This window comes from Ovis canadensis, chromosome 2 (genome assembly GCF_042477335.2).
Source record: "Ovis canadensis isolate MfBH-ARS-UI-01 breed Bighorn chromosome 2, ARS-UI_OviCan_v2, whole genome shotgun sequence".
Classification (NCBI taxonomy): Eukaryota; Metazoa; Chordata; class Mammalia; order Artiodactyla; family Bovidae; genus Ovis; species Ovis canadensis.
Window position 1 is genome coordinate 255,526,542 of NC_091246.1, and position 25,733 is coordinate 255,552,274.

General features: G+C 49.7%; 1 protein-coding gene across 3 annotated transcripts; it reads right to left on the reverse strand.

Annotated features, from left to right (window-relative positions):
* LOC138434479 (endogenous retrovirus group K member 113 Env polyprotein-like) lies at positions 1 to 25,098 on the reverse strand. Of its 3 annotated transcripts, XR_011254806.1 has the most exons (6): positions 24,940 to 25,098; positions 22,238 to 22,441; positions 21,988 to 22,082; positions 21,112 to 21,243; positions 10,905 to 11,911; positions 10,278 to 10,779 (listed from the first exon to the last, which is right to left on the reverse strand). XR_011254806.1 is itself a non-coding variant. In XM_069579334.1 (3 exons), exons 2-3 carry the CDS (start codon positions 3,554 to 3,556, stop codon positions 761 to 763), a joined length of 1,050 nt encoding a protein of 349 aa, XP_069435435.1. In that variant the 5' UTR covers positions 3,557 to 3,588; positions 5,173 to 5,250; the 3' UTR covers positions 7 to 760. The 3 variants fall into 3 exon arrangements, 1 of the variants encoding a protein (XP_069435435.1); XR_011254807.1 differs by lacking the exons at positions 10,278 to 10,779; positions 10,905 to 11,911; positions 21,112 to 21,243; ... (1 more) ...; positions 22,238 to 22,441; positions 24,940 to 25,098 and adding exons at positions 1 to 1,670; positions 3,417 to 3,588; positions 5,173 to 5,288; positions 6,290 to 6,516; positions 7,056 to 7,233; XM_069579334.1 differs by lacking the exons at positions 10,278 to 10,779; positions 10,905 to 11,911; positions 21,112 to 21,243; ... (1 more) ...; positions 22,238 to 22,441; positions 24,940 to 25,098 and adding exons at positions 7 to 1,670; positions 3,417 to 3,588; positions 5,173 to 5,250.
* Between the last annotated feature and the right edge of the window lie 635 nt (positions 25,099 to 25,733).

Consider the following 25,733-nt stretch of genomic DNA (forward strand, 5'->3'; position numbering starts at 1 on the left):
TTCGGTAAAAACATGCATGAATGACTTTTATTCTGTGGAATAAAAGAATGGACTCATGATACATTTTTTAAAGTCCAGAAGCCATCAAAGAATGAATGATAAACAGCCATAAACCCACCTTTTCATATTCCACAAGGAAGGTCCAATGATAACACATCAGCGTGGGAGGAACATTTGTGCAAATACTTGTGTAATAAGATTATTGATATTAGTATCAGTATAAAAACAGAACATTCAGGAAACAGCCATTAAGAGGGATCTGATAAGGGCATTTTTATCGGTACTGACTTGAAAGATCTGTGTGATGAACTGTTGGATAAAAATAGCCAAATTAGGGTTTCCACTGGTGTTAAGAGAAAAAATATACACATTTGTACATTTATCTTTTAAATGAACTAAGATGGAAAGGCAAATGAATTAGAACAGCTAAAGCAGTTTTATAAAAAGAATACAGTCTTTGCCATAGCTTGGCACCTGGTGCCAGAAAGAAGTGTCTTCAGAAACCAAGATGAGCCACACCGCCTGCTTTTCGGCCCCCTCCTCCTGTGGCCTCCAGGCAGGCAGCTGGCATCCTAGCCCCTTAAAGTCACTGCTCCACTCAGACTGACGCAGATCCAAGGAGCTGTTGGTATGACCTTGGCTCTGCAGACTTGGGCTCCTCAGCCTCTTGCCTCATCCTGGGAGCCCCCAGCCAGTCAGTCATCACCGCAGTCTTCCCCACCAGAGGCTGATCCTCTCAACCCCATCTTTTGTCTCTCTCTTATTTTCTTAGCGGGGACGCTCCGTTCTTTCCCTGTGCAGGTGCGACTCTTGTTTGTGCTGGCCGCGGCAGGTGGCGCCCAACGTGGGGCTGTAAATATAGACTATTGCCATGACCAAAAGCAGCCAAAAGTTTCCACAGTTCTGTCTGATATATAGGAGCAGTGTTTACAGAAAGAATGGGTGGACGCTGTCCTCGATATTCGGGGAAATCAGGTGTTCCCCCAGGTGCCCAGTCCCATAAAAAGGTGGCATTGGCATTGTTGATGTTGTACACTGATGCGACCCGTGCTCGACATAAAGTCCAAGGAGTGTCTATTCCTATGCCGATGCTTAAATGTTTGTCACAAAACGGAATGTCGAGAGGTCCGGTTCCGTCACGGTACCATCTCTTTCCGGTTTTTTCATCAATGCCTGAAATAGTCACTCGAGGGTAGGATATATCAGCTGACACCTGTATACAGTGAGGATGCTGTGATTGATAAGAAAAGCACATAGGATATTGCGTAGTAAGACCATAAAAGGAGATATTGGCTTGCTGAGGAGAAATGTGAATATCTGATTTTCCTCCTAAAAGACTTGTATCATTGACATATACAGGTACTATTTCTTTATCCCATCCTAAGGATTGAATCATGGGCGGATCAGGAATGTATGCCCAAAAAACCGCAGCCGCCCCGTTTTGTATCCGCTGTAACAATAATAATAACATGATCAGTATATTAGTAGGTGTCACTGGAGGTTGTACATGAGCCTCATTCCAAGCATATCGCATCAACGCCTCAATCTGCCTCTGGGTAGGCAGCTCACTCGTGGGCTCGCTCAGTGTCATGCGATGCATCTGATATGTCAGGGAGTTCCTCCGCCGCGCGTACCAGCCTTTCCGGTATCCAACGCGGCGCTTCGGCATCCTGTGGAAAAACACAAACATGCCCCCGTCCCCATATCAATACAGGGTCTGGCCCATACCACAGATTGGTAAGTGGATCCTTCCATTGTACAAGTGGTTTTTTGCATGAGGATCATTCTCCCCCAAAACGCTGGGCTGCTGAATTGCCTTCTGTGTCTAAAGTTAAAAAATTTAAAACATAGAGAGCATGATTTAAGGCGTTATGCGGTGAGGGGCTATACAGTTCATTCCCCTTTTTTTGTTTTAATAATTGATGTTTAAGGCGTTGATGGGCTCGTTCCACAATGCCTTGTCCTTGTGGATTATATGGAATTCCTGTTTTATGATGAATTTGGAAAGAAAGACAAAAACGTTGAAAAGAACGGCTAGTATAACCAGGTCCATTATCTGTTTTAAGAAAATAAGAGAGAGACAAAAGATGGGGTTGAGAGGATCAGCCCCATCTTTTGTCTCTCTCTTATTTTCTTAGCGGGGACGCTCCATTCTTTCCCTGTGCAGGTGCGACTCTTGTTTGTGCTGGCCGCGGCAGTTGGCCATTGCTTTCATGAAACACCCAGGGTCTCTAAGCAATGCCAGGGTGGCAAGAATAAAGAAGCAGCATGCAACCATTCAGGCCAGACACACACACACACACACACACACAGGAGAGGCTATAGAATCCACCTGATCCTAAGGGAAAATGTAACTCTGGAATCAACCATGTCAATGTGTCATGCAGAAGTAAGATCACCTAAATGACCTGATTCTTTAACAAATTTTCAATTATTAATAAATATTTGCTGTCCTTGTGTTTATTCTGAGATTACTGAGTAAGGTGGCCAGTTTTACATTACTAAAAAAGATTTATTTCATGGGGCAAAATTTACTAAAACTTTACCTTTCTTCAACCAAAACTCCAGCATACCGTGTTTAAAATACCACTTTACTGAGCCAGAGCTGGCAAGTCTTCCTAAGCGGCAGATAGTGAGTATCTTAGACGGTCCTACGATCTCTGCGGCATCTGCACAGTTCCGTTATTGCAGCAGGAAAGCAGCCCCAGGTATCTTTACAGACGCTGAGATTTGGCAGCCATAGAATTCATATGTCTCACAACTTTATAACATTTAAGATAATAAAGATCATTCTTAGCTTGTGGGTCCAACCAGCACAGGTTGTGGTAGAATCTGACCCGGGGATGCAGGATGCTGTGGCCTGATCTATGAAACCGCAGTGGGACCGTTAGGGGAAGCATGCTGACAGAAACCGCCCAGCCTGGCCAGGCACCACGGTAACCATTTGCATGAGCTGTTTTATGACAGGAGGTCCTGGTAAGGAACACGGAACTAATAAGCCACCACCAACCGGAAGAGGTTGGGAAAGCTCAAAAGGAGACACCACATGTCTGACCACCTCCCAGAATCCTCCTCTCTGGCATCCATCTTGGCTGAACCAAGTGTGCACCACCAGGAAGGACTCTGAGTCAGAATGATTGGCTAAAGACAACCCGGAAACCAATCCCATCACCATAAAACCCGAGACTGCGAGCCGTGTGGCAGAGCTGTTCTCTTGGGTTCCCTTACCCTCCTGCTCTCCATGCTGGTGCCCTTTCCCAATAAACTCTCTTGCTTTGTCAGCACATGTGTCTCCTCGGACAATTCACTTCCGAGTGTTGGACAGGAGCCCAGTTTCGGGCCCTGGAAGGGGTCCCCCTTCCTGCAACAGTACCCCCTGATGTGGAACACCCGCTGTGTTTTCAGGAGTCAGTGACCTGTGAGGATGTGGTTGTGAGCTTCCTCCAGAAAGACCAGCCCTGTCTTGTGATGCTGGAGACATCAGTCGTCTGTGGGTGAGACTGTCACTATTTAATGGAGAATCATCCAGAGCAGCTTGGCGTGAGTCAACTCTCATCTCCCCATGCCTCTTCTAAGGCTCACATGGACCTGAAGGACAGTTACTATTAATAAATTATATTTTAAACTACCCCTGAAAGAGAAGACACTTTTCAGACAAGCACAAATGAATAAATGAATTATCAAACTTACTACCATGTTCTCAAGCAGTTTAATATTTCAGTATATGCGTTTTTTTTTTCTCTATAAACTAGCAGGTTCCATAAGGGTGAAGGATATCTAAGAAATTACATAAACAAGATCAGACCCCTGGGAAATCCTGAATATCTGTCTCCTTGACCTGAGAACTTAGGGCAAAACTTAGCAACTTCCCACATTTTAGCTTAATACTGAAAATGGGTTTTAGTGATATTTCCACTGAAAGTTTTCAATGCATCAGTTTAGCAGGGGACCTACCAGAGTGAAACTCATCTTCCTTGTGATAATCCAGTTACACCACACACGAGATGCCTGTGCCTCGAGGCTGTGCAGTTAGAAACTGCCCTTATTATCAGGAAAAGAGCACACATCTCAAAGCCAGTTATGTGTTTAGGGGAGAGTGGGGGGTGCGCGGTGCGGGGGAAGGAACAAGTCCATCTCCCTGGAAGGTAGAGGGATCACCTCCTGATTCACTGAGTCGGGAGCATCTATTTTCCACGTAGGTTTTCAGAGACGCAGCTGGAGAGGACAGCAGATAGAGCTGAGCTTGGCTGTCCTCCCACAGAAAGGAGAGCTGAAAACACCAGACTTCTGCATGTTGGAGCAGCCTGACAAGGCTGCTGCACAGAAACCCCCTCAGAGCCTGATGTGCCAGTCAAGGTTGTGGACAAAAAAAAAAAGTCCCCACCAAATTACAGCCAGGAGAAGTGTGCGTCTGTTCCCCATTTAGATGTGGAGTGAGGCAGCCCGGGGTTGGTCTGGCAGGGCTGTTCCAGAAAGCTCCACTCTCGTCCTAGGAATACTGTTCTGTCATCCCAGGGGCGTTTGCCCCCTCCAGGGTGGACCTGGAGCAGAATGGAGCTTCCCCTTCTCGGCTGACGTTCCCACAGCAAGACAGCAGGAGAAGGGAGAGCACACGTGGTTTTCCTCCATCCTGGAGGGAGAGAGAGCTGGTCTCACCAGCATCCCCGCTTCAGAGGATGCTGGGAATGTCTGTAGTCTCGGGCAGCCATGTGCTCAGTTCAAAGCTGAGTGTGCAGTCCCCCCAGGAGAGAAGGGGCCGGCCTCCTAGGAGCCCAGTGGGTGTCTCTGCCATGTTCCCCCTACCCACACCCTTCCCAGAGTTCTTGCTGTATGAGAGTTTGTCCTTCAAGTTGCATCAATTCACATTTCAGGAATGGGCTGAAAACCATGAGTTCATGGGCGGTTTTCATTAGATTTGCTGGTAGGTCATTGACTGAACTCCATTGCTAGCTCACAGAGTTTCTGTGGCCAGGGGTGGCACTGGGGCAGGCCATGTGGGTGAACAATAATAAGGTACCCAGTGGGAGCACCAGGGTGTCAGCAGCAGCTTCAAATCACAGGGGAAAGGAAAACACGGGGATACTCTTGAGGTCAACCCCCAAATAGTGTTGCTGGAAAATAACTACAATTAAGTAATTACTTCCCTGATGGTTCAGACGGTAAAGAGCCTACCTGCAGTGCAGGAGACCCAGGCTCGAGCCCCGGGTGGAGATGTCTGGAGAGGGGAGCGGCTCCCCACTGTAGTATTCTTGCCTGGAGAACCCCGAGGACAGAGGAGCATGGTGGACCTATAGTACAGAGCGGTGCAGTCAGACCTGACTGCAGCTACAGCATGCGTGCGCACATACACACCTGAGCAAGAAGACTAGTGAAGACCAAAGACATCCAAAGAACCGAGGCCTCTGAAGAGCTTCGGGAGTGCTCGATGCCCAAGAGGTAAATGGAGGGTATATGGAAGGTGCTGACTGCAGCTCCCCCTACGGCTCTTCTTGTCTGTCTCCTCCCCCATTAGTAGGTCAAGAGTGAACCAGGGGCCCCTGAGTGCCTGGGCAAAGCAGAAGCCCGAGGGCAGGACCCCCCTCTCCCTGGCCAACCCCCTTCCCTCTGTCCCCACAGCCCAGGGGCCCCAGCCCCCTGTGCCCCACGCCTCACACCGGTGTAAACAGGTGTGATCACTTCCAAAGAGTGAAGCGCACGGGCGCAGAACTAGCACCTCCCCGCGGCGCCCAGCCTTAGACCAACGCGGAAGTCAGGAAAGTGCAAGTGGGAGTTACTACAGCCTGCAACACAGCTTTTGCTTTCACCAGCGCCTGCAGTATACAGTTAGTCATTAAGTAAGCTTGTTCTAAACACAGGCTTTTAATTTAGAAATAGTGCTGTTTTCTACTTCTTCAAAAATGTAGCTTTGCAGCCAATGTTCAATTCCTCCCATGTCTTCTTAACCAAGGCAGACTTTTTTTTTTTTTTTGCATCTTCAGAGACCCTGTCAGAGTGTTTCCTGAAGGTTAGGGGAGAGTTTCCTGGGTCACAGGCATCCCTTCCCCTGTTGCCAATCAGCACAGGTGTTTTACCATAAGCGCTGGTTCTGAGAGCACTCGCTGCGTGACTGGCTCGCATAGACCCGGAGCACTTTGTCCCCATCAGCGTCTGTGGCTGGTGTGGCCACTTGGAAGCAGCCCGGCGTCCCGGCCCCCACCCCGGGCGAGCCACCCTGCAGGCCCCTTCCCTCACCGCTCCCACCCCCAGGATCCCAGGGCGCTGGGCCCTCGGGGCCGCAGTGCGCTCCTACCTGCCCCCTCACGGGTATGGACAAGTCATCTTTGTGCCGGTCCAGTAGGAAGGAGGTTCTGTCACAGCCCCAGGGAGACCCACGGAGGGGGCCCCATCCCCTCAGAGGCTCAGGACTCCTCACAGAGGTGCGGGGGATCGTCGTGGTGGCTGCAGGAGCCTCAGCGCCTGCCCTGTGGGTTCTCACCCACTGAACAAAGACTGCAAATACCTCTGGAAGTGGGGTGACTGCAGGATAGGTGAGACGCAAGTGGGTCCATTGTGGCGGAGAGGGGCTTCTAAGTTGCAAAGCACAGGCCAAGTCTTTTCTGAGCTGGAAATATGGACCGCTCAGAACCTGCCCCACCAACTGGAGGGATTGGTTGGCATGCTTGTTGAGGCAGTCTGAGTGTGGGCTGGAAAGGAATCTCCAGGCACAGCATTTCAGAAGGCAGTGGGTTGATTACCCACAAAGCAGAGATAATGTGGGCACTGCCATCACAGTGGGCTGAACTCCGGGCAGACCAGGGAGATTTGGCAGTTTTTGTGGGTTTAATAACCAATTTTTATAGCCTCAAGACAAAGAAAATTCCTGCTGTAGGGCTGGCATCAGGTGATTGATTAGGGAGCTACGAGTGTTTACTGGAGTGGGCATCTTTGCCTAATTGGGAGTCAGGAAGCTTGTTAGTGATGACTGGGTGTTTTGGCAATGGTTACAAAGGGCGGAGTTACCTCCAGAAGTGTCATTGGTTCTGGGCTCGGCTTCTGTGGCCAAGGGCAGGACTCACCAGTCCTGGGCGTAGGTTTCTCAGAGAGAAACGAGGAGGTGGTGGAGGAGGAGAGCTCCCGGTGAGAGCCTGGACCTGACATCCATCCTTCTTGATCTCAGCACAGGAGCTGCGGGTTACTCTGCGTACAGCTGTCCCCAGGTCAGAGTGGCCGCCTCCTCCGGGCCTGATGTTCAATCTTGATTACGTAAGACAGATGCAAAACAAAAGAGTTAAGACCTACGGCAGGCTGTCGTCCTCCGACCCCTTCATTCACAGCCCGGGACAGTGCTTCGTGACACCTCCTGTCCCCACTACACGCTCAGGGCTCCCTCCCCAGAGCACGTTCATGGAGGCCCCACTTTGTTCCTGGCCCATTCCAGACACCGGGGCTCAGCTGTAGGTCCAGCAGGAGGCTGGAGACCCCAATCCTTATACGAAACTGACAGGCTCAGAGACAGAAAAAGTAAAATGTATGCCAAGTCCAGTGGTAATATGCACCTGGGAGAAAAATAAACTCAGGAAGTTTAGGTAAGTTTCAGAGTGTGTTTCGAGAGTAATCAATGGGGAGAGTGTTCTGAGCTGGGAGAGCAGCAAGTGCCAAGACCCTGAGGCCACCGTGGAAAGCATGGTCAGAGTTTAATAGTGTGGATTCTTTCATTTTTCTTGAGTCTTTTTCTTTCTCGTTTCTAGCTCATTAATATAAACCTGGGCACCAGTCTCTTGAATTCAGCATATTATATCGTGGTGAATCAAAGTGAAAGCTTCAGTGGTTTTGGATCAAGTGAGCACCTGTTTATTGAGTGGTCTCTCTGGACCCGGCACTCTGGGAGTAACCAGGAGGCTGTGGAATGGAAGTGACGGTCTCCACCTTGACGACCGTGGTCAATGAATTTCCACCATGTCCTGAGGCCCCTTCCACTCCACTTTCTCCCCACCTCACCTGGGTCATGAATTCTGGTCCAAATGCTTTCATATCTTCATCCTCGGTATGTAATTCCTTCCAGATGTTTCTGATCCAAGATCCACCAAACTTCTCAAAGGCAATGCGGCCCCAAATGAGTCCACCCTTTAAGGGCAGCCACTAATCGCCCCGCCCTCAAGTCTCAGGAGTGGCGTCTGCCTCATCGCACCCAACACCTCCCACCGTGATCCCACCACTGCAGGACTCCCCAGCGTCCTCTCCAGCCTCAGACTGCACACTGACTCACCTCTGCACCAAGCCACTCCCCTCAAGCGGAGGGCAATCGCACACAGAACACCACGTGCGGATTGCCAGTAAAGAGGACCTATGCCCGAGCAGAGGGCAGAGAGGCCTCGCTGAGCGGGTGGAGCACAGGCCAGTGGGGCAGCAAAGTTCACACGGCAGGTGAGGCAGGCGGCACACTGCAGCCCCTGCCCGCAGGTCTCCCAGGGGGGCCTGTGACCTCAGGCTCCCATCCTGGTGGGCTGCCTCCCTGTGTTAGAGGGACGCCCCGTTCATTCACTCACCTTGTGTTTTGTTTTGGCACCCATGCCAATCTTTGCCTAGATAACTAACTCACCCTTAGGCCCAGCTCAGAAGTTGCCCACTCCATGAAGACCTGCTGATGGCCACCGCTGCTTCGTGGTGCCTCTGGGCTCATCTGAAACTCCCCAGGGCTCTGACCGTGCTTGATTACCTCTCCAGCCTGTGAGATCTGTGAGGACACTGGACCAGACTGAGGAAGGAACTCAAACTGTGATGACGCCTCAGTGAGCAGAGAAAGGAACACCGTGCGCGCGGGCTCATCACAGGTCTCTGTCTTCTCCTCTGCCCTCTTTCTGGGACCAGGAGCTGAGGGGCCTTGTCTCACCCTCACCTCATCTGCCACTTCAGTAGTTGGCAGGATTTTTATTTTCAGTTGAATAAAGAAATTTCATGACTGTACCCTCCTTGAGAAACCTCATTGAGAAACAAATGGCAGGACTCCTTCCAGATACCCGAGCCAAAAGAAGACATTCTGGGAACATAAGTTGTCTGGGCCCCTGGGCAGCAGGAAGTGGGGAAACAGATGGGGGCAGTCTTCACCCTCTGCCACCGGGACACACTTGCTCCCTCTTTGGACTTAACCAACATACCTCATTATAATTAGCTGATTACAGCTGTAATTCAAGGTCTCTCCTTGGATGGTCTGTCTTTTGGAGACAGATTTAGAGGCTGCCAGACCTCACCTGTCGGAGAAGGCAATGGCACCCCACTGCAGTACTCTTGCCTGGGAAATCACATAGGCGGAGGACCCTGGTAGGCTGCAGTCCATGGTGTCGCTAAGAGTCGGAAACAACTGAGCGACTTCACTTTCACTTTTCACTTTTAGGCATTGAAGGAAATGGCAGCCCACTCCAGTGTTCTTGCCTGAAGAATCCCGGGAACAGGGGAGCCTGGTGGGCTGCCATCTATGGGGTCTCACAGAGTTGGACACGACTGAAGCAACTTAGCAGCAGCAGCAGCAGCAGACCTCAGTTCTAAGCTCTCTCTATGACCTAGGACAAGTCACTCTTCCCCTTGGATTTTCTGTTCCTAACGCCAAGCAAATTTGCTTTCCTCTGCCAGACAGCCTTCCATAGGTCAGGCCTGGCTGGGTTCCTGCCGACTGTGAGATGCTAGCGCCCATGCTGTCCCTAAAGCCCCAGCCTGCAGCGTGGGGGCCGAAGTCTCCTGGAGGAATATGGGGGAATGCGGGAGCGAGCAGGGGCAGGGCGGACACGGTCAGGATGGCACCAAAACAGAGGGGAGCGGCCTGTGGCCCCTGCCCGCTGGTCCCGCGGTAATGCCACGGGCCCCACTCCCCGAGCGCAGCACACCAACCGGCGCTTGCCATCTGCCTCTGCAGCATTACAGAAAGAGCTGCTGCCCTGGCTGCCTTCCAGCCCCCCACAGGAGCTCAGGGTGGAGAGCAGAGAGGAGCCGCCTGCGCTGCGGGGAAGACTGCAGGACAAGTCTTCAGATCGACATTCTCAGAGGACGGTTTCATGAGCCCGGCCTTGTATCACCTTACATTTAGAAAAGCGCTAAAATCCTTCATGGTGACTTCTGCTCTTTGACTAAGCAGGAATCTTCACGAGACTAGCAAACTTTCTGGAAAAAGTTATGGGCTTGATTGCATCTCCAGCAAAGGCACACATTCACAGACCTTCCCCCAACCTCTGCAGCAGTTTCTCAGTGTGGTCTGAGACACCGCCCCCCAGGCTGGCGTTTTGCCCCAAATAAGACAACTCACAACATTATGCATTTTAAGTCAGCAACACAAGCTCCCATGTAAAACGTCTCAGCTTGAGGGGACGGCCCCAAGAGGGCTGAAGGGCACGTCAGGAGCAGCCCACACACAGGAACCTGGGGAGCCCAGGGCTCAGAGCGTGCTTGGGACTGGAGCCTGGCTGGCACGGTGCCCAGCCTAGGGGCATCAGTGGCCACAGCTCCCTGAGGAGCCTGGTCAGTACTTGGTTGGGAGACTTCATATTCTGGAGGGTCAGGATTTTGCCCCCTTCCTCTTCTGCTCTCTCATTTGCCACCACTACCCTCAACGCCTGGCACAGGAGCCCTTTCCTTTAGCCGCCGTCCTGAAGCGTCCATTGGTGGAGTCCTGCTCAGGGGGTGGGGGGGGTGGTGTGTGGGGTTTTGAGAAAAGACAGCAGGGCTGGGCTTCTGTCCACTGAGCTTGATGGTGGCTCCGGGCTGGTGGGGCGAGCTGAGGATCTGCAGGATAGCAAGACGCGGAGGCCTGGACTGGAATGCACAAAATGATGGCAATTGTTATATTCTGAGCATCGTTCACAGTAAAAAAGATTGTGCCTCTAACCATCTTAACTGACTTAGAATAGGCAATTCTTCAGCAAAAGAGAGGAACCAACCCTTGGCTAACATGGATGAGCCTCAAAAGCATGACCCCAAGTGTGAGAAGCCAGCCGGAAATGTCCACAGTTGCACAACTCCAGTTATCTGAAACACACAGAACAGGCCAGCCCACAGGCAGACAGCGCCCAGGGGATGGCTGAGGGCTGGGAAAGGGGAAGGGAGAGTGGCTGTCTAATGAGTTTTAAATTTCTTTCTGAGGTAACGAAGTGTTCTGAAGTCACGGTGGTGACAGTTGAGCAAATTTCTGTGTGAACTGAATCACTACATTGTAATCTCCTGGAAGGGTGGATTTTATGATGTGTATTTCACTTTAAACATCAGCATGCAACTTTTCAGAACATGAAAGCGTGACATCCTAAACTTGGTTCTCACGCTAATCATTTCTGTAGACGTGAGCAAAGACCGCCTCCTCAAAGGAGAATGTGCGTGCGCGCTCAGTCATGTTAGACTCTGCGATCGAGGGGGTCATGTTAGACTCTGCGACCTATGGACTGTAAACCTGCAGACTCCTCTGTCCACAGAATTCTCCAGGCAAGGATCCTGGATTCAGTTGCCGTTTTCTTCCCCTGGCACTCTTCCCAACCCTGGGATTGAACTCACATCCACACTGACAGGTGAATTCTTCGCCACTGAGGCCACCCCCAGAGTTTCCAAATGAGAACAGGCAAGTTCATCCAGAACTCGTCTGCACAGCAGAGGAGTCAGTCGCCACTCACCTGAGGCTGAAACACCGGGCTCATGTGGGAGTGGGGACGATTTCTGGTGAAAAAACAGGCAGGCTTTCCAGCTCTGAAATTGTGATGAGGAGCTGGAGGCAGGCTGACACAAAGAGGGGTGTCCCATGTGATTGCCTGGGGGAACAGATTTGGCATCACATTCCCGCTGTAAATGGAAAGGCTGGAAAGGAGGAAGGTGTGAGTCACTGATCCAGCGCTGATGTTGGGGCGTGTTGCTGTAGAGGCTGGGGTCTGGCTTCCTGGGTTGGTTGCTCTAAGGCGTGGGCCTGTTTGGAGGGAAAGGATCATCAGCTCCCAAGGAGGATTTAGAAAATTCTGCATCGTGGACCACGTCTTTCCTCTTCAAATAGTGTGGACAAAGAAACTGTATTCAATGTTTTAAAAATTAACTGCAAAAAAATAAATACATAAATAAAATAAAAATTAACTGCAAAGTGATCAGAGTGGGAACAATGGCGATTTTCGCTATAAAGTTTAGAATTCGATTATATCATAGTGAATCTCGCTCTCAATAGAAAAAAACAAACTCTTCACTCAATTTTGTTACCCGAAACACCATCCTGCGGTCTTCTGGTCGACCTCGCCGCAAAACCCACCAAGTGAGGTGCCAATGTTTACACTCTTCACCGGGGGCACCTGGGTCGCACACGGGCGAAAGTGCGGGGGAGCACCCAGCTTCAAACCCGGCCTCTAGGCATCGCGTGGCCCGGCCCAGAGCACTCAGTGTCCGCGCGCACGGAGGCCAGACTGTGAGAAGCCGCTGGCGATCGGCCCCGCAGCAGCTCGGTCGGGCTCCGGGTTCTCTGCACCGTCAGTGTGTGGCGGAGGCAGCTTAGGCGCCTCCGACCCCCGAGCGGGATCGGCGGACGGGACGTGAGCGCCCCCCGCCAGCCTGCGGGGTCCCCGCGGCCACCGCAGGGAGGGGACTGCGGGCTGTGACTGACGTGCCCGCGGAGCCCCCCGGACAAGGGGCGCGGGCGCTTCCCGAGTCAGGGCCCACACGACCTGCGTAGGGGCCCCCGGCGGCAGGGTCCGGAGCCCGGTTCCCGCCGGACCTGAGAAGCGAACGTGGGCGCCAGTGAGCAGCCGCGCCCCAGGGCGGGAGGCCCCAAGGCGGGAGGCCGCACCCTGGGCGGCCGCGGGCAGGGCTGTCGCGGTCCCACGGGATGGAGAACAGGGAGGTCCGGGCTCCATTTCCGAGTCCTAGTTGCGCATTCGTGCCCGTCCCTATGCCGGGAGAGATGTCAGCGACTGGGATTAGGGTGAACGGGATCCACGGGTCAGCGATGCGGACACCCAGCGCGGTTGTTTCATCTCCAGGCCACTGGTAAACGACACACTGGAGACAGTATCAGGTGCCAATAGCCACAGGCAGGTCTGTAGAAGAGCACCCAGGAGTGCTGGTCGACCCAGCCGAGCACCTAGCCACGACTCAGGGCGCCGCAACTGGCCCTCTCTAAAAACTCTGGAAGCCCAATGTTCCGCGATAGCAGGAGACGCCTAGGCCTCAGGGATGCTGGCACTTTCGCCGCCAGTGTTGCCGGCTCCTGGGACGCTTCCTCGTGCCTGCCTGCCACGTCACAGCCCTTGCAGAGGTCGCAGACGCTCCAAAGGGAAGTGTGAGACGCTTGAGTGCTCAGACGCGTCAGACTGTTTGCGACCGCACGGACTGTAGCCCACCAGGCTCCTCTGTCCGTGGGATTCTCCAGGCAAGAATCCTGGAGCGGGTTGCCATGCCCTCCTCCAGGGGATCTGCCCAACCCAGGGATCGAACTCGCGTCTCTTCCATCTCCTGCACTGGCAGGCAGACTGCTTCCCACGAGCGCCACCAGAGGGAACGGACGATCTCAGAGCGGCAGTCGGGTGGCTCCGGACAGCCTGCTGGAAGGCCCCAGGGTGGATCCCTGTCACCGGCAGGACGCGGAGGACGCAGCCGCGCCGGCAAACGCCCTAGCTCTTCCCGGGCCGTCTGCTCTGGAGCGGCTCCCGGCTCCGCACAAGGCGCCTCGGGGACGCCCCGGAACCCTGGAGCGGGAGGGGACGCCGGGGAGTGGGAAAGAGCTCCCTGGGCGGAGACGGGCCCCCCCTCGAGACTCCCCGCGCGGCGGGTGCAACAAGGCGGACTTGAACTGCGTGGACTGTAAAACTGCAACCATGAAAGTAATCGGAGAAATCTATGAGTCATTCATACTCTGACTTCAGAACGGAGTCCTTGTAAAGCACTTCTTAAGTCTAGAAATCATCAAAGAAATGAACCATAAAGTTGACTACAAACTGATTTTTACATATTTCACAAAGACCCATGATAACAAACGGGTATCTGGGGAACACGTGTGCAAATTCATGTGTAATAAAAAAAAATTGAGATCAGTATTACTTAATATAAAAGCAGGGCATTTGGAATTATAGCCATTAAGAGGAAGTAGGTAGGTAAATTCTAGTACAATCACACAAGGCAATCGGCAACTTGTGTTTTGGTTATTGATGTTTTTGAAATGAGATAAATCTGCAGGTACTTGGAAGGAAGTTGGAGACGAACTATTCAACGCAAATAAGCTGTAGAACTCCCCGTGGTGTTATCGCTCAAAAAATAGAACATCCATCATTTAAGGAAATCTGGATGGAAAGGCCAAGGAATTAGAATTGCTTAACCAATTTTAAAAAACCACAGAAATCAAGTCTTCCTTGTAACCTAGTCTCTGGAGTCAGAAAGGTGAACGTCTCTAGAAATAAAGATGGGGCACACCTCCTGCTTTTCTGCCACCTCCAACTACAGCCTCCAGGCTGGCAACTGGCATCCCAGCCCCTCAGTGTCTGTGCTCCACACCCAGAGCCAAGTGGGGTGGGAGGCAACCCGGACCCTACAGACCTCGGCTCAGGCCTCGTTCCTCGTCCCGGGTGCTCCCCCTGCAACCATTCACTTAGTCCCCACCCCACCCCCCATCATTCCCCCCAGGGCCTGCTTCCTCGTCCTGGGTGTCCCCACCCCAGCCATTCAATCAGTCCCCCCGCCCCCCGCCACAGATAGTTCCCCCCAGGGGCTGCCGGCCCCACCCCACGTGGGTGCAGCCTTCTCTCCGTGAGCCTTGAGCAGTTTTCCCAGTGGAAGGACATTCTTTCCCACAGCAGGTGCCAACCAAGGGGACAACAGAACTTGGCTCCTGGACACAGGGTATGCACTCTCTCCTCACATCTGATGAAGACACCTGATCACAGTGGAGATGATGCAGGCACCGCCTCCTGACCCCAAGTTTAGTATAAACCTTCAGTAGTAAAGGGTTGTGGATATTGCATCAAGACCCCACTTTTTAATGACAACATTCCTGGATAACTAGTGACATATAATATGTAGTTTTTATTTGAGTTTTGTTCTGTACTAAGCACTTACCTTTGCTTTTCATTTCTTTTCTTTTCACAGCTATTTGTAAGGCCTCCCCAGACAGCCATTTTGCTTTTTTGCATTTCTTTTCCCATGGGGATGGTCTTGATCCCAGTCTCCTGTACAGTGTCATGAACCTCCGTCCATAGTTCATCAGGCACTCTATCTATCAGATCTAGGCCCTTAAATCTATTTGTCACTTCCACTGTATAATCATAAGGGATTTGATTTAGGTCATACCTGAACCCCATGAACAGTATGAAAAGGCAAAATGATAGCATACTGAAAGAGGAACTCCCCAGGTCAGTAGGTGCCCAACACATTACTGGATACCAGTGGAGAAATAACTCCAGAAAGAATGAAGGGATGGAGCCAAAGCAAAAACAATACCCAGTTGTGGATGTGACTGGTGATAGAAGCAAGGTGTGATGCTGTAAAAAGCAATATTGCACAGGAACCTGGAATGTCAGGTCCATGAATCAAGGCAAATTGGAAGTGGTCAAACAGGAGATGGCAAGAGTGAATGTTGACATTCTAGGAATCAGCAAATTAAAATGGACTGGAATGGGTGACTTTAACTCAGATGACCATTATATCTACTACTGCGGGCAGGAATCCCTTAGAAGAAATGGAGTAGCCATCATGGTCAACAAAAGAGTCCGAAATGCAGTACTTGGATGCAATCTCAAAAACGACAGAATGATCTGTTTGTTTCCAAGGCAAACCATTCAATATCACCGTAATCCAAGTCTATGCCCCAACCAGTAATGCTGAAGAAGCTGAAGTTGAATGTTTCTATGAAGACCTACAAGACCTTTTAGAACTAACACCCAAGAAAGATGTCCTTTTCATTATAGGGGATTGGAATGCAAAAGTAGGAAGTCATGAAACACCTGGAGTAACAGGCAAATTTGGCCTTGGAATGTGGACTGAAGCAGGGCAAAGAGTAATAGAGTTTTGCCAAGAGAATGCAGTGGTCATAGCAAACATCCTCTTCCAACAACACAAGAGAAGACTCTACACATGGACATCACCAGATGGTCAACACTGAAATCAGATTGATTATATTCTTTGCAGCCAAAGATGGAGAAGCTCTATACAGGCAACAAAAACAAGACCAGGAGCTGACTGTGGCTCAGATCAGGAACTCTTTATTACCAAATTCAGACTTAAGTTGAAGAAAGTAGGGAAAACCGCTAGACCATTCAGGTATGACCTAAATCAAATCCCTTATGATTATACAGTGGAAGCGAGAAATAGATTTAAGGGCCTAGATCTGATAGATAGAGTGTCTGATGAACTATGGAATGAGGTTCGTGACATTGTACACGAGACAGGGATCAAGACCATCCCCATGGGAAAAGAAATGCAAAACAGCAAAATGGCTGTCTGGGGAGGCCTTACAAGTAGCTGTGAAAAGAAGAGAGGCGAAAAGCACAGGAGAAAAAGAAACATATTTCCATTTGAATGCAGGATTCCAAAGAAGAGCAAGAAGAGATAAGAAAGACTTCTTCAGTGATCAATGCAAAGAAATAGAGAAAAAGAACAGAATGGGGAAGACTAGAGATCTCTTCAAGAAAATTAGAGATACCAAGGGAACATTTCATGCAAAGATGGGCTCGATCAAGGACAGAAATGGTACGGACCTAACAGAAGCAGAAGATATTAAGAAGAGGTGGCAAGAATACACAGAAGAACTGTACAAAAAAGATCTTCACGACCCGGATAATCACGATGGTGTGATCACTCATCTAGAGCCAGACATCCTGGACTGGGAAGTCAAGTGGGCCTTAGAAAGCATGGCTATGAACAAAGCTAGTGGAGGTGATGGAATTCCAGTTGAGCTATTTCAAATCCTGAAAGATGATGCTATGAAAGTGCTGCACTCAATATGCCAGCAAATGTGGAAAACTCAGCAGTGGCCACAGGACTGGAAAAGGTCAGTCTTCACTCCAATCCCAAAGAAAGGCAATGCCAAAGAATGCTCAAACTACCACACAGCTGCACTCATCTCACATGCTAGTAATGCTCAAAATTCTCCAAGCCAGGCTTCAGCAATACGTGAACCATGAACTTCCTGATGTTCAAGCTGGTTTTAGAAAAGGCAGAGGAACCAGAGATCAAATTGCCAACATCCGATGGATCATCGAAAAAGCAAGAGAGCTTCAGAAAAACATCTATTTCTGCTTTATTGACTATGCCAAAGCCTTTGACTGTGTGGATCACAAGAAACTGTGGAAAATTCTGCGAGAGATGGGAATCCCAGACCACCTAACCTGCCTCTTGAGCAATCTGTATGCAGGTCAGGAAGCAACAGTTAGAACTGGACATGGAACAACAGACTGGTTTCAAATAGGAAAGGAGTACATCAAGGGTGTATATTGTCACCCTGCTTATTTAACTTCTATGCAGAGTACATCATGAGAAACGCTGGACTGGAAGAAACAAGCTGGAATCAAGATTGCTGGGAGAAATATGAATAACCTCAGATATGCAGATGACACCACCCTTATGGCAGAAAGTGAAGAGGAACTAAAAAGCCTTTTGATGAAAGTGAAAGTGGAGAGTGAAAAAGTTGGCTTAAAGCTCAACATTCAGAATACTAAGATCATGGCATCCAGTCCCATCACTTCATGGGAAATAGATGGGGAAACAGTGGAAACTGTTAGCCTTTATTTTTTGGGCTCCAAAATCACTGCAGATGGTGACTGTAGTTAAGAAATTAAAAGATGCTTACTCCTTGGAAGAAAAGTTATGACCAACCTAGATAGCATACTCAAAAGCAGAGACATTAATTTGCCGACTAAGGTCCATCTAGTCAAGGCTATGGTTTTTCCAGTGGTCATGTATGGATGTGAGAGTTGGACTGTGAAGAAGGCTGAGCGCAGAAGAATTGATGCTTTTGAACTGTGGTGTTGGAGAAGACTCCTGAGAGTCCCTTGGACTGCAAGGAGATCCAACCAGTTCATTCTAAAGGAGATCAGTCCTGCGTGTTCATTGGAAGGACTGATGTTGAAACTGAAATTCCAATATTTTGGGCACCTGATGCGAAGAGCTGACTTATTGGAAAAGACGCTGATGCTGGGAGAGATTGAGAGCAGGAGGAGAAGGGGATGACAGAGGATGAGATGGTTGGATGGCATCACCAACTGGATGGACATGAGTTTGAGTGAGCTCCGGAGTTGGTAATGGACAGGGAGGCTTGGCGTGCTGCAGTCCATGGGGTCACAGAGAGTTGGAGACGACTGAACGACTGAACTGAACTGAGTTTGTATCTGGGCCAGACCTTTTGCAGGGCTAAATTTTCCAGTTTCTGAGAATGTAGCCAAGGAGTGAGTCTGAGAGAGGCTCCCGGGACGTACCAGAGCACACTGTCGGCCTATCTGCCATAGAATGGGGTACTCAGAGTCACCGGCTGACAGAAAGGCGTCCCTTTTGTCCCAGTGACCTCCCCCTGTGAGTAATGCATGAAAATGGCCGCCCGACCCAACAGCCACGCCCTACAGTGAGAGGTGACCCCTGAGAACCGTGCAGCTAGGGCACCGTGTGACCCGGGCAGAGACATATTCCATACTTTTCACAAGTGCACGGGGAACATCCTCCAAAATTGACCATATGTTAGGCCAGAAAATAAGTCTACTATAAATAGACTCAAATCCTGCAAAGGAACTGTTTCCTGTCACAATGCCATACTTTTCACAAGTGCACGGGGAACATTCTCCAAAATTGACCATATGTTAGGTCAGAAAATAAGTCCACTATAAATAGACTCAAATCCTGCAAAGGCACTGTTTCCTGTCACAATGCAACGAAGCGGAAAGTTAATAGCAGAAGGAAAGGTGGGAAGATCCACAACATGTGAAATTAAACACACTCTTGCGTAACCAGCAGGCTAAAAGCAAGAGCAATAAGAAAGGAGCTTAGAGAATACCTGGAGACAAACCGAAATATAAACATACCAAAATGTATAGTGCCGGGAGCCACCGCGGGAGATCCCACCCACGACAAGGTCATGTGGAAGAGAACTGTTACGCAAGGCTTCAGAACTCAACGGGCTCCCTAGGCTTTCTCGAGCATCTACCCCCAAACAGAATCTATTTTACTACTTCATGACTTTCACCAACTCCTGTGACATTAACAGGGGGCTAACCCTGATCACCTTTCACTGGAGAAAATCAACTCAGGGCTATAGCTAATCAGTCTCCTGGACATGAGAGAAATATTTCAAATCAAACCCCCTCTGTTAGCATTTTAGCTTGCTTGGCAGATATATCCAGACTCTTGCAGCTATGCATATGATTATTTACATCTTCCAAACTGTGAGAGGCATGGAAAGCCTAAAACATAGAGCCTTTCTAAGAGTTAAAAGTTATTAGAGTAGTGCTGGTGTAGGATTTCATTATTGGGCCAATGTGTGTTGCTGAGTTCCCGTATCTCTTACCCACTGTGCACCTGGGAGTGCATTAGTTAACAGAGTTGGAAAGTAAGAAAAACAGGTGTAGCCTGAAATTAACCACATTGGACTTTTGAGCTAATTGGTTCTTTCTTGTAACTCACTGCACCTTTGCTTTGTGAGAATGTAACTCTGTTTGATACTTTCTGAGGCCGATATAGATTAGAAATATAAGAAAAAAACATTTCAAGGGAAAGTAAGTTTTCTGGTTGAACAGCCTTTATCAAAAGAGGGTCATAAAATGTTCACAGGCCTTCAAGGCCAGAAGATAATGTACACAATATTGTTTATGGGAAAGGTTTGCAGAAAAAATCCTGGTTTTGATAAAGACAAAACAGATGTAATGTTTGGGCTGACTCTGTATGACTTTGCATCTTTCATTTCCCTCTATGTACAAGTAAAGGTATAAAAGGCTCTTTTAAAAATAAAAACAATGGGCCTTGCTTGAAGAAGCTTGGTCACCCCGTGTTTTTCTTTTTTCTCTTTTTTTCTCTCTTACACTCTTTTTCAGGCTGATCCCTGGAGCATAGAGGCTCCCTGCGTTCACTTATCTGCCCGGGTTTCTAAGACCTGAACGGGAAGACGTTCTGCATCTTCATTCCCTTGGGAGACCAGGAAGGCACCTGTGGCCTCCGTGAACGGGGCAAACTTCTTGTCTCGAAGTTTTATTGGCTTTCTATGTAAACCAAAAAATATCAGCCTCTTTCTCTCCTCTATTTTCTCATCTATAATATTCTTTCCTTATCTCTCTCTAAATCAATCACCGACACCATTTTTCCTTCAGGTTCCCCTGGATCCTACGGGGGCTGGACCCCAGCAGTATGAGATTCTGCAAAAACATCACCAACAATGAAATGTAAAGCTGGTAATGCATACGTTTAAAAGAAAGCTCAAATAAGCAACCTATCTTTACACCTAGGCAGAAAAGGGAGACCAAACCAAACTCAAAGCTAAAAGGAGGAAGGAAAATAGTAAAGATTAGCTCTCAGATACATACACAGAAGAGGAAAACCAAAGAAATCAATTGTAGACAAAAGTTACTTCAACCAGGTTGACATAAGTAACAAATCTTTAGCTATATTGACTAAGAAAAAGACAAGTAAAATCAGTAACAAAGGGGAAACATAACTGCTGATTTGACAAAGCAGAGCACTGCGGGAGAACTCTGCACAGCCGGATGCTATGAGGCTGGATAACCTGGATGCAGCGCTGTTATTTAAGCCTCAGGCTGCGGTGTTTTATTCTGGCAACCCTAGCAAACTAGCGAAGCTTTATCCTCTTTCTTGCAAACAAAAGTTATGAAAACAGTGCCCAAACCCACAAAGTATACAAAGTATCCGAAAGGAGGAAAAAAGAAAAGGATGAACTACCTAGGGTGTTGAGAAAAATCTTTGTTTCTTATCAAAGTTAAAATAAAAACATCAAAACCACCAGAAAAATCTCATGAATAGACATTTTAGAGAAGCCCAACAAGAGCCATGGTAAAACAAACCAGAAATTCATTCAGTTGGTAAAAACAGTAAAATAATATCGTAAAATAAAAACAGTAAAATGCATTGTATTCTTTGGAGGTTTAAAAAAATTCAACTTACTGAAAATTCCAAAGAGGTTATAATAGAGAGATATATACTTGCCTTAATTTGTGCCTCCTATCGTTTAGCCTGTGTGTCCAGGGCCATCTGCCCTCCACAGGCAGTATTTTGTTTTTACGGATCCTTCTAGAGTTCCTTGTAAGAAAACATGGAAGTATATTTCTCCTCCATGCCCTAATTAAAAACACAAATAGTGGTCTATTAAGCATGCTGTTTTGTTACATGTTGATTTTATTTGACAATGCCGGGGGAACTGTCTTCCCTCAGGACATACTTTCCTACACAGCAGGCCACTGGGTGGATGATGTAGTATTATAATGCTTTTTGCCCATCCACATGGGGATGAACACTGATATGCAAGAAGACGGACACTGGGATTCAGGAAAAAAAAATTCTCCACAGTATAAGCTGTGGGAAAATTTAGTGTGACTTATTACACCAACAGATCTTATGAAAACAGGAGCAAAAACTACCTTAGTGACTTGATAGTACCTGAAGGACTCAAATTCAGAGACTCCTAAGACCTTACCCCCAATTTATTGGCATAATGTTCTTCTAGGGGGTAAGGAAAGCCATCTAAGTGTGTCTCCTGATATTTCGTTTTAACACGTTCATGAGCAAAACAAAGAATATGAAACAAAAGACATCTTCAAGCACGTGTGGTTAGGTGATTTTAAATTATTGATCAAAAGTATAATTTTCTCCTAAAATAAAATGGGATTTCTGCTTCCAAATAAATACAAAGAGTGTCTGGACTTCCTCACCAGTAGTAACTGGTAATTAGAAAGCTGAACAAAATGCATGAAACGAACCCTGAGTCAGAATGCTTGGCCCGAGACAACCTGGAAACCCACCCCATCACCATAAAACCTGAGACCGCAGGTCACGTGGTGGAGAGGGACCCTGGCGCTTCCTCACCCTGCTGCTGTCCTCCTGGGCGCCCCTCCAGCCAAGTCTCTTGCTTTGTCAGCACGTGTGAGCCCACTCTAGGGCCCTGCAGAGGGTTCCCCTTCCTGCAACGATAAGAGGAACAGTGTCTACTTGCCCACCTACCATTGGGAATTAGAAAGCTGAACAAAACAGGAAACTATTCTCAGACCCTGAACCGCAGGCAGTGTGGGGGTTCCGGGGCTAGGTTCCTCGCGTGAAGGTGAGCACACACACCAACCTGATGACTCCGCACCTCTCTGCCTTCAGGCGTTTTTCACGCTGCAACTGCAGGCAGAGGAGCCCATGAACATTCTGGCAGAATCAGAACAGAGAACACGGCTGAGCTGGGAGGCCACCGAGGCTCTGATCTGTGTGGCAGGGCTTCACAAATGAGGGAGCTACTCAGAGAAAGTTCCACAGCTGCTGAATGGTCCCTTTGAGTCTTTATCGAATATCAATCGGCGGACACAGAGGTCAGATTCCGTAATGAATAAAAAACAAAAACATAAAATATTGGTCTCAAAGCAAAAAAAACAATTCCTTCCACATTAAATTTTTTTCTAAGTATGACGAAGACTAGTGAGCAGCACACACATAAGTAAATGGATATGTTTCTAGAAAGCAGTTTTTAAAAGATGTCAAAACCTCTTGTCATGCCAGCCTTCGAATTCTGCTGAAAAAGTGAAAAGAGTAATGCGGAACTAGGTCTTTGCATACAAAAAGGCATTCGAATAGCTTTAGTATTTCTTTCAAAAATTTTTTCATCGGTGAAAAATTGTTTTCCCATTTTCTGTTGGTTTCTGCCATACAACAATCCCCATTAGCCATAATTACTTACATATGTATTTTATATTTGTGTATCACTTGCTTCTTGAGCCTCTCTCCCCTCCTTGAATAGCTTTAGTTTTAGGATGGAAAAGTTATAAAGAGCCCTATAAACAGGAAATCAACAATGTTACACGTGTTCCTCACTCAATATTACGCTTCCATTATCATGTTTATAAAAGACCTTAAAATGCACATCAGTAAGTGCACTTCCCAGCTACTATTTGGGTTGCAAGGGGTCAGCCGGCACCACTTGCATTAGGCTGAGACTAGGGGTACGCAGAGGAGTGATAGCAAACCAGGAAGGCACGTCCTGCTCAGAGCTAGTGACTAGGGAAGCTGGAGGGCGGCTGCGGGGAAGAGAGGCGCCCATGGGATTGCTTAGAGGAGCATGTTCCCCCCGATGTTTCTAATTGGAAAGGATACAGAAGCAAAGTCACTAACCGAAACTGGACCATAAGGCCTATTGCAGCAGTTTGGGGGGGGAGGGTCTGGATTTCCCGAATGGCTGCTGCGGGGAATGGGGCCAGGCCTCCCGGGTTGTAGTTTTCTGTGGGTTTAAAGTACTTAGACATACTGAAACTCCTCTTCGGTCATCTTTAACTGAGCAGCTGTTCTGTAGATAAACTTTATAATTACAAACAGTACAGTATCGTCAAGTAACAACGATAATAGTAATTTTCATTATTCTAGATTTCTTTCATCTACTAAAACCTGCTACTGCTGCTCCTAAGTCGCTTCAGTCGTGTCCGACTCTGTGTGACCCGATAGACGGCAGCCCACCAGGCTTCCCCGTCCCTGGGATTCTCCAGGCAAGGACAGTGGAATGGGTTGCCATTTCCTTCTTCAATGCATGAAAGTGAAAGTGAAGTCAGTCCTGTCCGACCGTATGGACTGCAGCCTACCAGGCTCCTCCGCCCCTGGGATTTTCCAGGAAAGAGTATTGGAGTGGGTTGCCCTTACCTTCTCCCTACTAACCTGCATTGTAGCAAATTTCAAAGCACCAAAGCTGCCTGGCTAGCTAGTCGACCTGTCGGCGATGATCACCTAGCTACAACTACCCGGCATGAACGCCACCGGAACAAATCCGGACCGTAGGGAGCAGAAGGCACAGCGTCACCACTCCGCACGCGTTTCCTCCGAGTGCGCCGGAGGTTGCATTTCTCTCTCCCGCATCCTCCCGTTCACCCGTGTGTAGGCTCTTATGAGACTAAAGGGGCGCCAGGCTCGCGTTTCCTTAGGACCCTCCACGGGACGGCCGCGGACGCTTTCTGTCTCAAATATTTGTTTCGCGCTTCTGACCGCCGAACCCAGGCAGGACTGGAGCCGCGCATGGGGCTCTTTTCTTACTCGCTCCGTTCCCTGTTAACACCCGCGGTGAGGGGATTCGTGAGTGTGGGGTCCAGGGCCGCAAGGGGAAAAGGTGGGACAACAGGCAGTCCCCGTGTAGACACAGCCCTGCCTCGTACGACCGCAGAGCCTGGAGAAACGACAGTGGGCGTCGGGGAGCAGCTTCCCCGCCTCCCATCTCTGCTGCGGACCTGAGCCCCAGGCGGCGAGAACCCGCGGTGCTGCGGGGAGAGCCGTACGCGCAGCACAGCGCAGCCTTGTTCCGCGCGCTCTACCTGTCCCATTCCGGGGGTTCTGTGATCCATGGACGGCCGACGGAGACACGGCAACTCTCAGCTGAGACGGAAAAACTGACTAACGTGGCCCAGAACACCGCGTGGGGCACGCTCAGTCTCACCCGCTAACTATAACCCAGGCCGTACCCGAGGACCGAAGAAACGTCTCGACCGCTCCCCAGCTCCTAGAGACACGAGTCGGCCTCGTCACGCAAGCCTGCCCGTTCCAGTCAAGCGGGAGCAGGACGCGTCCAGGCCCGCTAAACGAACTCTACGAGCAGGATTCGCGCGGGCTGACCAAACCTCGGAGTGTGGAGCGGGGGTACCGAGGAAGGGAAACAAACGCCCTAAAAGGTGACCCACGAGTCTGGACGCCGAGCCACCAGCGCTCCGGCGGGGAAGATCCTCTCTCTCCCCGTTCCGAGGCCCCGCGGATGGCTGGGCGCGGGGAAATGCTGGTCGACCCGAGCGAGCAGCCAAACCTACCTACCCCAGCTCCAGGGAGCCTCCCAACACCCTGCAGATCCAATCTTCAGCAGGAGCAGGCCTGCCCAGGCCTCCGCAGCACCGGGGATATCGCCGCCAGGGCTGCCGGCCTCTGGAGCTCCCTTCCGCGTTTGCCGGCTGCATCGCAGCCCTTGTGAAGGTCGCCGAAGGAAGGGAACGCTCTGCAAGCGGCCGCCGGGGGCGCACGACAACCGGTTCGAGCGTCCCCGGGACGAGGCGCCGTCGCCGGCAGGCCGCAGTGGCGCCTGCCGCCCGAACGCCCGAGCTCGCCGGGGGCCTCTGCCTCGGAGGGGGCTCCCCCTCGGGACAGCACGGCGCGGAGCGGCCCAGGGCTGGCGGAGAGCGGGAGGCCGCGGCGGAGAGGCCCTCCACGCGAGACTGCAAGGCCCAGGCAAACCTGAGCAAGGGAGATTCTGCAGGGGGTTGGGCTGTGTGAACTGCAGGCTGAAACAGTGACGGTAACACAAAGAGAGAGAGCGCGGGAGACACTGCATTCTGTAATTTCAGAGTCGAGATGCTGCTGAAGAGTAAAACCCAAGGCTCGGAAGCCATAAAGGAAAGGACTGAAAATTCGACTACGTGATTGGTCTTTTAGTCTTTACCAAGCAGAGTCAGATGACAAGAAACGGGTGTACGGGAACACGTGTGCAACTACACGTATAACAGCGATGTTGACATCAGCATTACTTAATCACAGAATATTTAGAAAGCATGGCAAGAGACCAGTGCTTTTACATAACAACTATCAATTTGCTCTTTGGTTTATTGCTGTTATTT

Bases quoted from the DNA above. Each gene is read 5' to 3' on its own strand.
- LOC138434479 (XM_069579334.1), bottom strand. From the start codon at position 3,556: ATGAGAGTTGACTCACGCCAAGCTGCTCTGGATGATTCTCCATTAAAT. The intron at 1,671-3,416 runs GTCACTGACTCC...GTTTTTCCACAG, and splicing joins TCACAACCACATCCTCACAG to GATGCCGAAGCGCCGCGTTG.